At 37.5% G+C, this 17,275-nt stretch overlaps 1 protein-coding gene across 3 annotated transcripts in view; it reads right to left on the bottom strand.

The window, feature by feature from the left end:
- PPP4R4 (protein phosphatase 4 regulatory subunit 4) overlaps positions 1-17,275 on the bottom strand; it is a 103,855-nt gene that overhangs the window by 20,677 nt on the left and 65,903 nt on the right. For all 3 annotated transcript variants that reach the window (XM_047738737.1, XM_047738738.1, XM_047738739.1), the window contains 8 exons: positions 16,570-16,692; positions 15,336-15,505; positions 14,884-15,003; positions 12,273-12,350; positions 11,323-11,406; positions 10,545-10,727; positions 5,736-5,841; positions 3,589-3,736 (listed from right to left, as the gene is read on the bottom strand). In XM_047738737.1, coding sequence (XP_047594693.1) covers positions 3,589-3,736; positions 5,736-5,841; positions 10,545-10,727; positions 11,323-11,406; positions 12,273-12,350; positions 14,884-15,003; positions 15,336-15,505; positions 16,570-16,692 — 1,012 coding nt within the window. The remainder of the gene's footprint in view (positions 1-3,588; positions 3,737-5,735; positions 5,842-10,544; positions 10,728-11,322; positions 11,407-12,272; positions 12,351-14,883; positions 15,004-15,335; positions 15,506-16,569; positions 16,693-17,275) is intronic.

The raw sequence follows: 17,275 nt of genomic DNA, 5'->3' as shown, positions 1-17,275 counted from the left end.
AGTCTGTTTCTCGCGTAGCCCATGGTTATGGAGTGCCTGGGATGAGTCGAGCAGGCATTATTCTGGGTGCGGAGATACAACAGTGAATAAAACCAACAAATCCTCTGCTCTCGTGGAGCTTACACTATATGGGGCAGGGAAAAAAGAATAAGGAATTAAGTAAAGTGTCCATCGGATAGTGCTAAGCGCTGTGAAGAAAAAGAAATCAGGGAAAGATGAGGGAGGACCAGAGAAGGGGCATTACAATTCTAAAACACGTTTCAGTGACGGTTTCACTGAAAAGATATTATTCAAGCAGAGACTCAAAGAAAATAAGGGAATGAGTAATGTGAACATCTGGAGAGCTTTACAGGCAGGGGCCTGCAGTAGGTACGAATGCCCGAGAGGGGGCGCTTGCCTTGGGTGTCACCCCAAATTGGCCCAAACTGGCAAGAGGAGACCAGCTGGTTTAGGACCCTGTGGGCCACTGCATGGAGACTGGCTTTTCTTTCGAGCACCACAAGAAGCCACAGAGAATTTCGCACAGAGGAGTGAAGTGATCTGACTTAGCACGTCGGAAGTGATCTGAGTACCGGGCTGAGTGAGAGGAGACGGTAGGTGGCCGGCGACGCAGGGAAACAACAGGGAGGCTCTAGCGGTAACTGGGCAGGGGATGGTGGCCACCTGAACTGGAGTGGTAGCAGTCAGGCGGCGAGAAGTGGCCGGACTCGTATATCTGCAAGCAGCAGGGCGTGCTGAGGGACTGCAGGTGGGGTGGCAGAAAGGAGGTTAGGCTTTGATCTGAGCTGGCAGCAAGACACAGTGGTTGTTTGCTTGGATGGAGACCACTGCAGAAGGAGCAAGCGTGGGTGTGAGTGCAGGAGACGGGGATTTACTTTTGGACAGACTGAGTCTGAGGTGCTTGTGGAACATGCCATGGAAATGCTCAGTGGGCAGCTAGCTCAACGTGGCTCCCGGCCAGGATGGACGTCCATGCTGGAGACGTAGCATCGGGAACCTTCAGCACACAGATGACAGGCAAGCCATGAGACTGAATGGATCGCTGAGGCCGTATGTGCACTTTGAGAAGAAAAGGAAAAAGGACAGAGTCTAGGCACCATCCCAGTCTACACCACATGCATAAGGAAGCAACACAGAGACTGAAGAATACCAGAGAGGGGAGAGGGGAGAGGAGAATGCCAGGGAGAGACTGAAAAGCCAGTGCAGAAAATGTTCTGCTTTGCTAAGCTACTACTCTACTGCTCTGCCAGGGCTGGTCTTAGAGAGGGATGCTGGGTGGTTCTCTATGTTTTGGCTGCTGTATTCATTCGTTCATCTGAGTGCTCTCCAGATATTATTTTTTTACTCCTATGCCAAACCCGAGACAACCAAGTCCAATTCCTAGAGTTTCCAGGACGTGCTGTCAGCTAAGCTTACAGTGAAGGATTCTTCATACACAGTAAGATTTGCTTTTTATTCAAGCAAAAAGGTGAAAGAGGCTCTGCCTGCAGAATTTTCAGCTCCGTCCGGAGCAAAAATGGTCTCAAACTCATTCAGAGCTCACCACGGATCCTGGTGATGCTTTCTCTAAATTAAGAATCCCCAGTTGCCCCAAAGAGAATTTTTTGCATTTCTGGCCGAGAGGAAGACTCCTCTGAATGCCAATAGTCTTTCCAGCCTCCATACTGGCTAGACTCAGTGAATTCAAATTTTAAACATTCACTTACAGAAAACCAAAAACAAAAGACTATGCATACTTCATTCTTCATAACTCAAGGCAGGTCTGGAAAACCTACTATATTCAACAGAAGGTACAGAAGCCACAGGGGTGATTATCTCTGTGAGAATCCTGGGCCCATGAGATGATAAAGATTTTAAGATTAGGTATCACATCTTTCCGGTAATCTAAACTCTTTATGTACATTATCTCAGGTGTTTATCCATCAGAATACCCTATGAATTGGGTAACTAAGGAAATCAGTGCACAGAGAGATTCTGTAACTTGCCCAGAGACACACAACTAGAATAAAGCTGGAAATCAGCTCAGGCGGTGAGGCTTCCAGAAGCCCTCCTCCTAACGGCATCATCCCGACGCTTTCCTTCTATCTACACATCTCTATAGAGTTGGACAAATGCTTCTATATCCAAAATCCAGTTAGGATATGGTGTTGCTGGACCCATTTGTTGGGCTGGCAGCTGCCTGGGCAGAAGAGTGGAAACAGACAAACTGCTATGCAATGATCTCTTACCCCCAAAACCAACCAACATTCACAGAGCCATGTTCAATTAATCTTCATTTGGTTTTTGAATTGGCAGGTTGCTTTCTCTTGAGGTTAATGCTATGCTTTTAAGTCATATTCACCTGAGTAGAGATGATGTCATTTCCTTTCAAATAATTTTTGTCGACTGCTTGGTAAGTGAAAATTCATCACCCCAGGTGCTGCTTTACTAGAGTCCCAACATTACTTTGCAAAATGTTAACAACGTAGTTGGACTCATAAGAGATTTAACACAGATAAGATGCACAAAATACTGCAGCCAATGCAGTGGCATTTTCTGTACTTTCTTACACTAAAATATAAAACAAAAATGAATCATTTGATTGCCCCTAAAAATGGACAGAACTTCACCAAGCCAACTTTGAGTTGTTTTTTCTTTAGTCTTAGATGATCCATAAATTAAGAATAGCTACTCAACCTTCTCCTGATGCCAACATGTCTGCCCAAGTGGCAGGAGAAGCCTGCCAGTCTGGCTTTGACTCCTGCTCTCTCGACCCAATAAACAGAAGACCTGGGACACTGTGAAAAAAAGATTATGCTTCCAAGTCCTACTGAGGTGACAAACCATAAGTGACTCTTAATCTCACAAAACAAACTGAGGGTTGATGGGGGGAGGGGGTTGGGAGAGGGGGGTGGGGTTATGGATATTGGGGAGGGTATGTGCTATGGTGAGTGCTGTGAAGTGTGTAAACCTGGCGATTCGCAGACCTGTACCCCTGGGGATAAAAATATATGTTTATAAAGATGTAAAAAAAAAAAAAAAAAAAGAAAGGATGAATACCCAAGTTTTGTAGCAACAGGGACGGGACTGGAAGAGATTATGCTGAGTGAAATAAGTCAAGCAGAGAGAGTCAATTATCATATGGTTTCACTTATTTGTGGAGCATAACAAATAGCATGAAGGACAAGGGGAGATGGAGAGGAGAAGGGAGTTGAGGGAAATTGGAAGGGGAGGTGAACCATGAGAGACTATGGACTCTGAAAAACCATCTGAGAATTTTGAAGGGGTGGGGGGTGGGAGGTTGGGGGCACCAGGTGGTGGGTATTGTAGAGGGCATGGATTGCATGGAGCACTGGGTGTGGTACAAAAATAATGAATACTGTTATGCTGAAAAAAATTTAAAAAATTAAAAAAACCAAGTCCTACTGAGGCTCATCAATTAGGATTACTAGGAATTTCAGAGTAAGTATAAATTATTTACTTGGTTTTTTTTTCAATTGACTATGAAAAAAATTTGCATGTTTGTTATAGTACATAAGTAGATATATTATAGTAGATAAATTTAAAAGTACAATTTTTTCAAGTTATTTCCTTGGACTGGTACCATACCTCACATTTGCCACAGGATCATGTGTCAGTTCAATAGCAGGTAGAAAGAAATATTTACAGAAAAATGATTTGGAGAAGATTTCTATAATAAATTCACAGGTATCCAAAAATCGAAGTCTGTTCCAATAACTTTTTCCTTGGCCCAGTTCTAGAAACAACAGTAACAAAAAAGAGAAGTTTAATTTTTTCCTACACGAAATTCTATGTGACAAAATCAAACACACAAAATCCATGACAAGTTTCTTTGTATCCACAATTTGTTTAGAAAATAGAAGAAGAGAAAAAAATCATATTATACACTCCAGATTAGTAGACTCCCAAAATAATGACATCTTAAAAACCAGAAAAAAGGTCATTTTTAAGTATTGAATATATATACTATTTTTGATCACCCATTATGTGCTGAATACTTCACATGTATTATCACATTTAATCCCGAAAAGCAATCCAATAGGATAAGCATAGATTTATCCAACTGAGAGGAGAGTTTCAGAGGTTAAAGTCACAGAGCTGGTAGGTGCAGGATTGTAATTCAAATGCAAGTTTGTGTAATTTCAAACTTTGAAGTTATATTTGATCAATCAAATCAACTGCTTTCTTTGTCTCATTTCCATAAGAACCCTAAGAAGTGGTTAAAGTCATATGTAAACACTGGATTACTGACAAAAATTCAGGTTAACATGTAAAGGATTATTTTCTCTCTTATCACAACAAATGTTCAAAAGCAAAATTCTTAAGATTTAAAACCAAACAGAATGTCCTTACAAAATAAAACTGATTCTATGGGGCGCCTGGGTGGCTCAGCGGGTTAAGCCGCTGCCTTCGGCTCAGGTCATGATCTCAGGGTCCTGGGATCGAGCCCCGCATCGGGCTCTCTGCTCGGCGGAGAGCCTGCTTCCTCCTCTCTCTCTGCCTGCCTCTCTGTCTGCTTGTGATCTCTCTCTGTCAAATAAATAAAAATTAAAAAAAAAAAATCTTAAAAAAAAATAAAACTGATTCTAATTGTGAGGTCCTACCACTGAGAAATGAAAATTAAATTAAAACAGAGTAAAAAAAGAGAAAGATTAAAGTATACTGAGCGCCTGGGTGGCTCAGTGGGTTAAAGCCTCTGCCTTAGGCTCAGGTCATGATCTTAGGGTCCTGGGATAGAGCCCCGCCTCCGGCTCTCTGCTCAGCAGGGAGCCTGCTTCCCCCCCCCCGCCCACTGCCTGCCTCTCTGCCTACTTGTGATCTCTGTCTATCAAATAAATAAATACAAAATGTTAAAAAAAAAAGTATACTGAGCATAATTTTTCTTAAATGGAATTTTATATACTCTCATTTTTTTGAAAAGTGGTGATCCACACTTAAAAAGGTAAACTTCAGTAACCAGAAAATCCCATTACTCACCTATGCTGGATAACAGAGTTTAAGAAAAGCATTAAGACATTATGTTAAAGCAAGTAATTAAAAAGGATATATATGTGTGTGCCACTATTTCTAGAATTAACAGTTCAACTAGAGGTTTCTATCTTGATTTTAGCCCTTAGTAAATTAAAATAAATTTGCATTTGTTAATTGACTTAATCTTTGAAGACATTATGAACCACCTAAGCTTACCAGATACATATTTATAGGTACTATCAACTCTGCTCAAGGAAACAAACCAAAAATCCCTTGATTCTGTTAATATTTAAAATAAAAACATAAAATAAATTACTACATTCATGGACAATCTACTCATATTTTAGTTCCAAATGCTATTTATCAGGGTAGAAACTAGACTCTCAACATAATTATTTTAATTATTTTTATTAATTAATAATTATTTAATAAATTTAAATAATTTTAAACTATTTAAATAATATTTTGATATTAATTTTAATAATATTTTAAATGATTATTTAATTAATTATTTTAACTTCTCAAGTGTAGAAACTCACTAAAGTAGGCCCAGACTAATTATTACTTCATTCATCATAGACTGATCCTGTCATACAGATTTCTAAAACCAAAAAAAAACTAACCTACAAAACTCAAACACAAACACACTCTGGATATTTACCAATATCAGCCTAACTATTCATGGCAAAATGATAAAGCCAGACAGAGCTAACTAAGGCCAGTTTACTTTCTGTTTTTCAAAATGAGAGGCAATGATTACTTACGTTCAATTAATTTTTGAATGACCTCATGTCTCTGTTCTTGTTTACGATTATAACGTAGAAAAACACATAGAGTCCGTGAAGCTGCCTTTTGGACAGGTAAGACATTCTTGAAGAAATAGGTAAGAAAGACAATTAAACCAATCAAACAGCATAATTTTGCTTCACAAATCAATTTTCAGTTTTGGCTAAAAGCAAGAGCAGGGAAGTCTGCCTCTCAAATCACTGTGGAAAGTTTCTTCATAATTTCATGTTAATATCACTCAGGCAAATCAGCTAAAGTATCACATTACAAAGTTAATGCAGTTTGGCACGGTCATTTCCAAGTCATCCAGACCTGATTTATATTTGACTTTCTTTCTCTGCTACTTCAGCTTACAAGACATTTTCTCCCCAAATACATCTCCCCAGCCATTCTCTTAGCTTTTCCCCAGCCTTGTGTTAGGTATTGCATGTTCTTGCAAATATTCACTGAGTAAATGAATATTCTGTGCCCTGTGTCAGATACATCACCAAAACAGAAATCTAGAGATCCTGTGACCAGCTGTACTTTTCAGTCCTTCTGGCTTCTGTCTCTTCAGCCTCAGTGTCATTCACTGAGATCCCTGGTCTATCCCACAGATAAAGCTTAGAATCCAAAGGACACCAAGTCAGTAACTCTTACTAGTGTTCTGTATTCCTTCGTCTTTTGAATTTCTGTCACACCACTGGGTACAACTGATATTTAAGTGAACTCAATCATCTATCTTTACTGGGTTTGGGTTCAAATTATGTATTAGAGAAAAATCTCTCAAGCAGATATACTATGTCCAGTATAAAATTCACATTCACCATCTTGGCTTATGTAGAAATACTGTAATATTTAATTCTTGAAGATGCAGGTATTATAATGGGGATCCTTGGAATTCGAGTAAAATAAAACTTCACATTGCTGGGAGTGTGATGCCTGCTACCTCCTCTCGTGTTTTATACACTATTGTGTGGTGTTTTTAATGTGTTAAATGTAAAAGGAGAATATTCATTATGAATTAGAACAGAAAGTTTAAGAAATGTACATATAAACAGAAGCATCACTAGAATTTTAAAAAATGAATTTTAAGTAAATGAATTAAATAAAAACATGTCACTCTTTTCTTTCATTCTGTGTATACTAGTGGAATTTTGAATGCATAAATACTTTAGTCATAAGAAAATATGTATATTTTGTACCTCACAGTATAACATAAGTTATCTTTTGGGCCAGAAATCAAAGATAAATATATCAAAAACACCTAAGGGGCAGCCTGAGTAAGTTGTGAAGACTGGAGCACACTAAGAACGACTACAGTTGATTCAAACCATATTTAACATTAGAGAATGAGCCTGAAAGAGAGAACAAAACCAAAAGAAAACTCAGCGATCTCCACTGCAAGTGGCTCCTGCACCAACTCTCAGCTCTGAAAATTGATCATTGGAGGAAAAAACTAAGGATCACATGAGGAAATAGATTTCAGCATCATCAAATTACCCACGTGGATGAAGCAAAGCATCTCTTCATAGAAGAATGCATGAAAAATGTAGAAGGGATAGAATTTTTAAAAATCACTCTTCTGCAAGTTCTAATGAAAACGGATTCAGGAAGGATCATCAGCGGATGCCAACCCTAATGGGTGTGAGGTTGATGAGAAACTGGTGTCCAGAGGGTTCCAAGGGTCAGCTCGCAATGACAGTGCCCCTTGCAAGGGAGAAGTCAATTCTGCCATGGGCTAAGAGAGCTGTCACCACCTGGACAAGCACTCCAAGCTCACTTACAGAGGAATACATGTCCTCTGTTCCCAAGATGATGCGAGAGGACGCGAGATAAAATACGAAGAGCATTTATGAAGTACGCTTGGCAAAAATGTTTAAACCTAAAACTCAGCAAGCCCTTAGATCTAATTTTCCGTTTACAGGAAATACTGAGACTAGGTGAACAAGCTAACCCCGTGAGGCAGCAATGTGACAGATACAGAACGGGAATATTTTACAGGATGACGAAGTCTCTTCCACAATTCAAGGTCGTGAAAAAGTGGGGAAAGGGAAAAAAGGGAGTCTGTCCTGAATTAAAAGACAATTAAGAGTTGTAACAGCCAAAGGTAATGCAAAGATCCTAACTGGATCCTATATGGAATATAGGAACATATAAAATATGGTCGGGAACAATGTCATCTCCATGGATGTGAACTTACACTGAAGAATAACCATCCATTTTGTAAAATGCAATGATTCTATTGTGATTATACAGGCGGATGTCCTCTCTTAGAGATGAACATTGAAATGTTTAGAGATAAAATATAATGATATCTGTAATTTAAAATTCCTCAGTGCAATGAAATAGAAACACAAATACAGCAAAATGTTAACAATTGTTCCGTCTAGCTGGGTTCTGCAAGAGGGTTCATCATAGTCTTTTCTCTGCCTATCTGTATCTTTAAATTTTTTTCACAACAAATGCAGAAAAAAAGAAGTTAATGTCATTCCTCAAAACCTTCCAAAGATTCTCCTTGTTTCAGAGACCACAAGCTAGACCCCACATCCCAGTCTTCAAAGTGTGCCGCCCAGGCACCCTACTCCCCGCCACTCGCCACCCCAGCTTCCTGGCGCCTCACACAACCACATTACTCCCTTTGCCCTTGTCCTTCATCCACATGGTAACTCCTTTACTTTGTTCAAGCCTCTGCGTGAAGCATACTTGATCAGAGAGGGCTTTTCCCTGACCCCTGTCCCCACAACAGCACCCCACTCCCCTCTGTCACGCTCCTCACCCTCTACCCGGCTTTGCTGTTCCTCACTGTACTTTTCAACCCTGACATATTATGTACGTATGTTGCTTGACGACAGCCGGTCTCCCAATAGCATCTCAGGCTGCGTGATAAGACGTCCTTTGTCTCTTTGTTCACTGTTGTATCCTGGTACCCAGAATACTCTGCTTGGCACATAGTAAGCACTCAATAAATTTTGCTGAATGAATGAATGGGTATTATCATTAGGTATGGAATTAAAAATATAAATCTTTTCTCCAGAGGATATTGAAGCAGAATAATGTATCCCTTTGATCATGGGAAATGTGCTATAATAATCATGTATCTCCTTTTAACTGGGGAATTACTGCCTTGTAAAAGAAAACAGTAAAACAAATCTCTTAGGCTTACAGGTACTTTGTTCACATTTTTGTGATAAATCATTTCTCTTTCTTGAGAAGTGAAATTAAAAATACAGAATAACTATGTGTTCTTAGCTTTGTAAACACAGCCTGCCTACTAAATCATTGGGCTGAGATAAACAATTAAGATCAAACGTCACAGCACCTACTGGCATCTGTGAATATATTCACTCCTCCTGTGGGACTATGTATCCTGTTACCACCCTTTAGAACACAAGCTCCCTTAAGAGCAGGAGTCCGTCTGTCTTATCCGCTCCTATATCCCTAACTCCTGAAACAGTGCCTGACACAGAGCAGCCACTCAGATTATTTCTGAATAAAATAATTCATCAATTCTGTGCAATTTTACGTGAAATTTCCTATGTGGCACACTCACAGACTTTCCTCTGATAAGGAGTCATTGATGTCAAAATCATTTCTTAAGACTGTTACAGCTATAATGTGACCTTCAGGCTCTAGGCTATGCTTTGATGAATGAAATTAACCTGTAGAAGTGTTAGTTCATGAAACGTATCCTTATTTTTTTTACTTACGTTATAAATGACACCAATAATGTTATTTTGTTTTTCTTTTAATCTTTGAAGCTAAACCTGATTTTGGTTTCCTGAAATGACTATTCGAATTGATTATCTCCCTTTCACTGAGAACAATGAGAATATAAAGCACTTTTTCAACAGTTTCTAAAATACACATGTTATATAGAACTTTTTCATACCTCAGAATTGGTAGGAAGACATATTAAATGCACAACGAACTGTGAGCTAAATAAACCTCTGAAATTGTTGTGTCAAAGGTAGACAACTTACTCTCTGGAGGATTTGAGTACAAACCTTTTCCTTCCTCGCCGCCTCCCCCGCCCCCGCTTTTGACTCTAATTTTAGGGATATCCACAGTAGGCTATCATGTTTTTAATATAAGCTTTAACTGTTATACAGCCACTTTTTAGAGATCCTTTAAAAGAAAAAGCAACTCCACTAAGATTTAGGGACTTACAGGATGTCTCGGCAACATGGCATAGCTGAGGTAGGTAGGCTCTGAAGCCAGGACACACAAAATGTGGATGCGAGAGCACAAGGGACTCCACAATCAAGATTGGACTCCTGCCAACCTGCCTTTTGAGAACTATATCAAGTCTGAAGTGAGTCTATTCACACTCTCCTTGGCAACATGTGGAAAAAGCTAAGTAAGGGTACCTCCTGTTCATTCTTCAATCCAGCTGTGTAGGCAATGTTCAAACATAAGCATTAGTGAAGAAGCAGAGGGAAATCTGAGTCTCCCCCTTGGGGACCTGGGAATAAAACATCCTTCTAGGACCAAATGGAATCTACAGAGTTTGTTGTACTACTCTGAGAATGGGAAGAATCTGGCAATTCCAAAATCAGGTGTGAGTTCAAAAGAATTAGATGAAAGGGAGGGCACCTGGGTGGCTCAGTGGGTTAAGCCTCTGCCTTCGGCTCGGGTCGTGATCCCAGGGTCCTGGGATTGAGCCCCACATCTGGCTCTCTGCTCAGCAGGGAACCTGCTTCCTCCTCTCTCTGTGCCTGCCTCTCTGCCTACTTGCGATCTCTCTCTGTCAAATACATAAATAAAATCTTAAAAAAAAAAAATTAGATAAAATGTACTGTGCTCACATTTGTCATCATGATTGTGAACATTCTTTGTAAGAAACGATAATAAATCTGATCACTTGATATGATGTGTGGCAGACAGGCATATTTCTGGAGTAGCTTCTCATGAGTTCTCCATTTCAAGGAGGCTGCCGCTCGCTGCTCAGCGGCTGTGAGGGCTGGGATCAAGTCAGGCAGAGATGATAACTGAAAAAAAGCACACCAGAAGACTAATGATAACAAATCAATTGCAGCATTCAGTCAAACTACCCAGTCTTATAACACACTGGGGAGAGGAAATATTCTCACTCACTTCAGAACCTAAGAGGATCTTAGCTGTGACAGGGAGATAATTATCTGGCAAAATCAAATATATTTCAAAAAATCCATAAGTAAAATTTATGGTTACTGAAAACAAAATTTTGAAATAGAGAATGAGACTCAATCCTTCTAACCTACAATGTGTTCTATTTCACTGTTGGAAAATTTTGGCTTTCTACATTCCTACTGTTCTGTCCTCACCAGATGCTATGCTTGGGATAATAATTAATACTAATAAAAACTGAAAATAAGAATGTAAACTCCAAGGACAATAAATAAGAATCATGGGGGATTCTCACTCATGGGGGAAATTCAAGCTGTTGAAGCTTCCACAGATATTTACTAATAAGCACCTGCTATTACGGGGCAAGCACTACTTTAAATGTTTTCCACACATTATCTCATTGATTCCCCACAACAACTCTGTAGAGAAAGATCATATTTAAAACATTCAGCAACTTCTCTGATACATGGGATTTACCTTGTTTTCTTGAACACTGCTTTCTCCACCAGTAGACATAAGTTCAAGGATTTCTGGAAGATGATCTATAAGAGCATCTAGTACCTTTTAATAGAAACATCGATCACTGTTACGGTAACTACTATTTTTCTAATCTTGTATTAGCCTCGTATGTCCATTTCTGTGCAGAAATAGTATTATTTACCAAACAAAATTTAGGGACTTTCTATTTTCCTACATTGCCATCTTCTTGCTGGAACATTTTAGAAACATAGTCAACTGCCCCGATCGAAACTACCTTTTTGAAAAGAGATTAGTGTATCTGCCCCTTGATCTAGATCTAAGGCAGCTACATCTATACAACCAATATGCTGAAAACTGCCTCTCAACTTTTACAAAGCAATTTAAGTCAGGTAACACCCTCAGCAATGTGCAAATATTGATGAGTTGAGCTTTGGCAAGCTAGTAGTCATTTGGGTGAATAGGATACACTAAATGCATCCTCAAAACAAAGAATTTCAGTTTCCCCAAGTACACTCCCCAAATAATACTGACAGAAAAAAAGATACAAAGTGTGATATAAAACAGGACTGCAATTATGTAAAATACAAACATTTTCATAGCAAAAAAATAAAAGAAAAACTTAAAAATATAACAAAACAGAAACAGTGACTGGAACTTTTGTCTGTCTACTTTCTGGTATGTCCTAAATTTTTCTTAATAAACAAATATACACTATTTTAAAACCTAGTATTTTTTTTTTAAATATCTCAACTTCCAGTCTATGATACAATGGCACCTTGTCTTGACGCTTTTGGGGCTAGTCAGTTGAATGAATTCATGCAATTCTGAAGAAGTTTGGGGGGGAATGGGCATTAATAATATTCAGATTAACATAATTATGATAATTATAATAATTAACATAAAATTAACATAAATGAAGTAAAAACCAAATAGTAAGAAGATATTACCTCCAGTGATTCATCTTGTAATAATGTTATTAGTTCTTTATGAATTAAATATACTCCAGAATTTAGAAGTTTAGATACCTGAAATGGAGCAATAAAGTCTCTCAGATTTAAAACTATTAGACATCTAAAGGATATAATAATAATTTTACAAAATGCACCCCTTTTAGATACTTCTTCTAAAACAAAACTAGGTTACAATATAAATGTAAAAATTAAATTTCTAGAAAAAGTAATTGCATAGAAAACCAGCTTTTTTAGTCTGCTTTATAACACTGTGGAGTGTGGAGACACAGGGTGGGAAAGCCAGTGCCCACCAGGGTGTAGAAAGTACAGGATGGATTCATCAGAGTCATAATTTTCATATCACAAGCAGTAAGTCCTTAGACACCTCTAGCTCATATTTTAAAGTCTTAATAGCAGCCAAGAGGGTCTGGCAGAACATCGTGGGCATATGAGCTTTCATCCTGGTTCAGTGCCTCCTGAAGAAGGCAAGCACTGCAGAAGGTCGGTGTGACACAGGGACAGAGGGGACTCTGAAGCAAGAAAGACACTGAAGATATTTCCCATCAAAGACTTTAATCAGCACCGGAGGAGTTGGAAGGGTCTAATCTAGCTTCCCTGTGAACAAATTTATTTTTCTTCCTCCAGGCAAACTCAGAACCCCCAGTGGTAAATTTACCAGTTTCTACTTCATCTTTTTTTTTTCCTTTTCTTTTTTGGGTTTGGTGTTTTGTTTGTTTGTTTGTGTTTACATATTGGGCTTCTGGGTACGATTTTATTTGGTGGGGGGGAAGGTTCCTGGATAAAGAAAATGTTTTTAAAAATTTTGCTCTACAGTGTTGTTTCTGACTTGTTCAAAATACTTTCAAAATAATGTATTTCTGAAAAACAAGAATGAAGTTAGGACATGGTAAAATAACTACCAGAATTTAACAATAACACTGTGAAAAACTGCAAATCCACCAGTGGATTCTCACTACTCAAAAGGATAAACCTAGACTAACAAGCTTTTTATGAGTAACAGCAACAATCTACCTACAAGGTACAACTGAGAGAACATGGCAATTAGCTATCCAACAAAGAGCTAGATCAATGATCCAAACTTCTGCCAGTGAAGTATTTTTAGGGACACATTTCAAGATGTTTATTTATAGGGTGTTAACATATTACATCTACTATAAAACGCAAAAAAATGAAATCATTAAAGGGATGAGATAAAAATAAACATCAGTAAAACCTCTAATATATAAATACTGCTTTCTCAGATACTAAACTCACGAAACCATCTCTAGACACCACTCATCTAACAAGTACAAGCACGCACAGTAACCAATCTGTGTGCCCACTTAACACACAGTGGGGACTGACGGTTTGAGTGAACTAGGCCAGCCAGAGCGCTCTGTCCTTTCCCCTCCTCTGAAAGTGTGTTTCTATCGCTATAGTTTCAAAGATAACTTAATTCTGTAACACTGGAATTATTTTAATTAATTATTCCATTTAAAGGAAATATTTCCTAGATTTTGCACAGTGACCAGAAAAACTGTTATTCAAAAGAAGCAAAGACTATCAGCCAGCAGCCAAGAGTTATTTATTATTAAGCAAAATAATAGTGAGACTATAGACGCCTCAGGTACTTTTAGCTAATTAACGATGCTCTGCTTGCTGTAGGAACACAGTACAAGGAAGGGATTGAAATCTTCTCATTGAGACTAAGAATATTTAGGTGCCTCTTATAAAGAAAGGAAATATTTTATTAGGCCAATTATAAAGAGGTATTTCTGTTTTGAAGTTCCTAAGTTATAGTTCATACATCTTTACTACAACTATAGCATACATGTGCTTACTGGGATCATCTAAGACACGAAGTCAAATTTCAACCTCAAGCATTGAACAGTTAATGACATTCATCATCAAAGTTTAAATTCATTTTTGCTCTTACATTACAGAGAGTTGTTGTAATAGCCGAACCTAACAGCTATGTTCATGACACATGATCCATTTGCAGTAGAAACAATAAATTTAGGGTGCCTGGATGGCTCAGTTGGTTAAGCATTTGCCTTTGGTTCAAGTCATGATTCTAGGGTCCTGGGATTGAGCCCCCCGCTCAGCGGGGAGTCTGCTTCTCCCTCTCCCTCTGCCCCTTCTCCTGCTCATGCTCTCTCGCACTCTATCTCTCAAATAAATAAATAATATCTTTTAAAAAATTTAAATAATCTGTCTCTCTATTTTCCATTTATTCTCAAGTTCTTGAGTTTAGACGCAAAGTTAAATACAAATACTATAAAGCATATAAACACTGATTTTATTTCCAAAGTTGCAATACCCGTATTCACACCACAATGTCTGGCTTAAAGTAAGCATATAGTATAGGAATGGGTTAATAAGTGATAAATGATTATAATGTGCTTATGTAAATGAATTCTACAAACATACTAAGAGAATTATGGGAATTTTAAAATAACATTAAGAATTACAATATGAAAGACATATGGAGTCTATATCTTGTAATAAACCTTTATAAATAGAAGTGTACACAGTATCAAAAAATCATCTAGCATACATAAGTGGAATTAACAACAAACGTGAAGTCGTATTACTTAGTCAGACTTACTTCATAAAAGCAAATAGCAATAGTGTATCTGACTGGTACTTCAGGGTCATGACAAAGGCAGAAGAATGTAGAATAGAGTTCCATGTGGAAGTTTTTAGGATCAACAAAAACAATCATGGCCTGGTGAAGGTGGAAGGAAGAAGATGAGTGGGAAGGAGAGAAAAACATGCATCAATACCTAATATTACAATCATTTATAGTGAAATCATGCCCTCTGAATAATAATTTAGATAGAGATCATATTTGGGAGATCCAAATGCATGCATACAGTTCTAGTTTATATATAAAGGTAAATATAAATTACAGCAATATTACATAGAACCTACTGTATATACCAGACATAAGGTTAAGCAGTAGGTGTCATATATGCCCATATTCTTTAATACTATCTACTCATATATTTTAAAGTTATAATCAAAATGTTTATTCCATACAAATACATAGTTTATTACCGGAAAGTTATAAGCACAGTTCTTCCGGACTGAAATATACTTCTTCTCCTGCTCTAGGATTTGGGGTGGAATCTGATTTTCATTGTGTCCATTTTCTTGTTGCAAACCCAATGTACAGAGTTTCTTATAAAACTCCAAAAATCTCAAGTGTTGATCTGGAGTAAAAATTCCTAAAATAAATGTAAAACCTTTGTTTAACATTTTAATTGAAAACAAAAATAAAGAGAGAAAAGCAAAGTACAATATATACATAATTGGAACCAAATAGTCAAGTAAACAGCTAAAGATCATAAATAAAGGCATCAGTGAGGAAAGAGTACCTATTATGAAGAAATCCAACAGATTTTTTCACCTGATGTTAATTTTAAAAGTATTTTAATTTTGATTTTGATAGCATGACCTACACAATGCAGGAATTACAACTGCATTAATTTCTGCCGCATATAACATACCACAGACCTCTAACAAGTCACTATTATAGTAATACATCAGGGTCATTACTGCTGTTTATTGTAAATATTCTAAAGCTGTCTGCAGAAAAGACACATATACATTTCTGCAGAAAAGGTGCTTAAAAACTCAGGTCTAAAAGATGACAAAGTAAACTCAAAATATTTTTGATCAATGGACTGGTTCCATATTCATAAACTATATTAGGGAGCCAGGAACTCATCATATACTGAAGTACTTATTTTCAACAGCCTATTAAAAGTCTACAATATACATTTTCAAAAATGTTTTACTATGCCAGATGGTTATAACTTAATTTGTGCTTACATTATTATAGTTAGCTAAGAACTGAGTAATGCTCAAAATGCCAAGTTGTATTATGTTGAGTAATATTCAAAATGCCAAGATGTATTATGCTGATTCTAAGCTGAAACACTCACATGATATATTAATTATCCAGCAAATAGTTAATAAGGGTATACTTACTATGTACCAATAGTTAATATAAATGAACTTCTATTATCATATGCCAACTGATACATATTCAAAAAAAATTTTTTTTTCATATTCAAAAATTTAAAGGGCCATGCCTACTTCATTCTGTCACTGTTCTTTCAAATAGGTTCTATTGGGGGAGAAGTCATTTTTAATGTGTTCTAAATTAAGCTATTAAAAATTTAGGTCTCTTAAGTTTTACAACTAGAGAGCTCAAGCTTAGTAGACTGATATAAAAGAAAAAGGAAAAAATTATCTACAATCTTGAAATTCTTAAGATACATCATACCATATAGTCCATGGCATAGTTTTCCTAAATGGAAAGATAAGGAAATAAGAATTGATTCATCTGCTTTGAAAGATTTTTCACAAAATGATTTCACTAGGGGAAGTATAGTTTGACTTCTGTCATCTGGAAAACAAAACAAAACAAAACAAAACATACTTTAGATCAAGTCACCCACACTGCACATGTAGAAATTAATACATACACACAGATCCCAGAAAGAAAAATTACTGTTAGCCACATAGTAACAGAAGATTTCTGCCAGCAGTGGTGGGGGGTGTGGGGCATAGAAGCAGAGAGAGGAGAGTTAAGATCATCAAAAACTTCAATGCCAGGTGGAGAAGCGCAGACTTTCTGTATGCCTGTTTACTGAATTTCTTCACTTTTACTTCTTAGAAGACACTTCCTTAAGAAGCTAATCAATTTTTTTTTTAAAGTAGGCTCCCCACCCAGCATGGAGCCCAGTGCAGGGCTTGAACTCACAACCCTGCAATCAAGATCTGAGCTGAAATCAGGAATTGGACACCCAACTGACTGAGCCATCCTGGCACCTCAGAAGTTAGTGAATATTTTTAAATAAGTCTGCTGGCTATAAATTTCTGATATATTAGCAATATTTACATCTTAATTCTAAATACTCTGAATTTCCCATAGTTCTCTTAAACTTTCAGAAATGCACCACTACTTTATTAAGGGTCTGAGAGGACTA

This window comes from Lutra lutra, chromosome 7 (assembly GCF_902655055.1).
Source record: "Lutra lutra chromosome 7, mLutLut1.2, whole genome shotgun sequence".
NCBI lineage: Eukaryota > Metazoa > Chordata > Mammalia > Carnivora > Mustelidae > Lutra > Lutra lutra.
The sequence above is the reverse complement of the archived record's forward strand: the minus strand, read 5'-3'. Positions and strand labels throughout refer to the sequence as shown.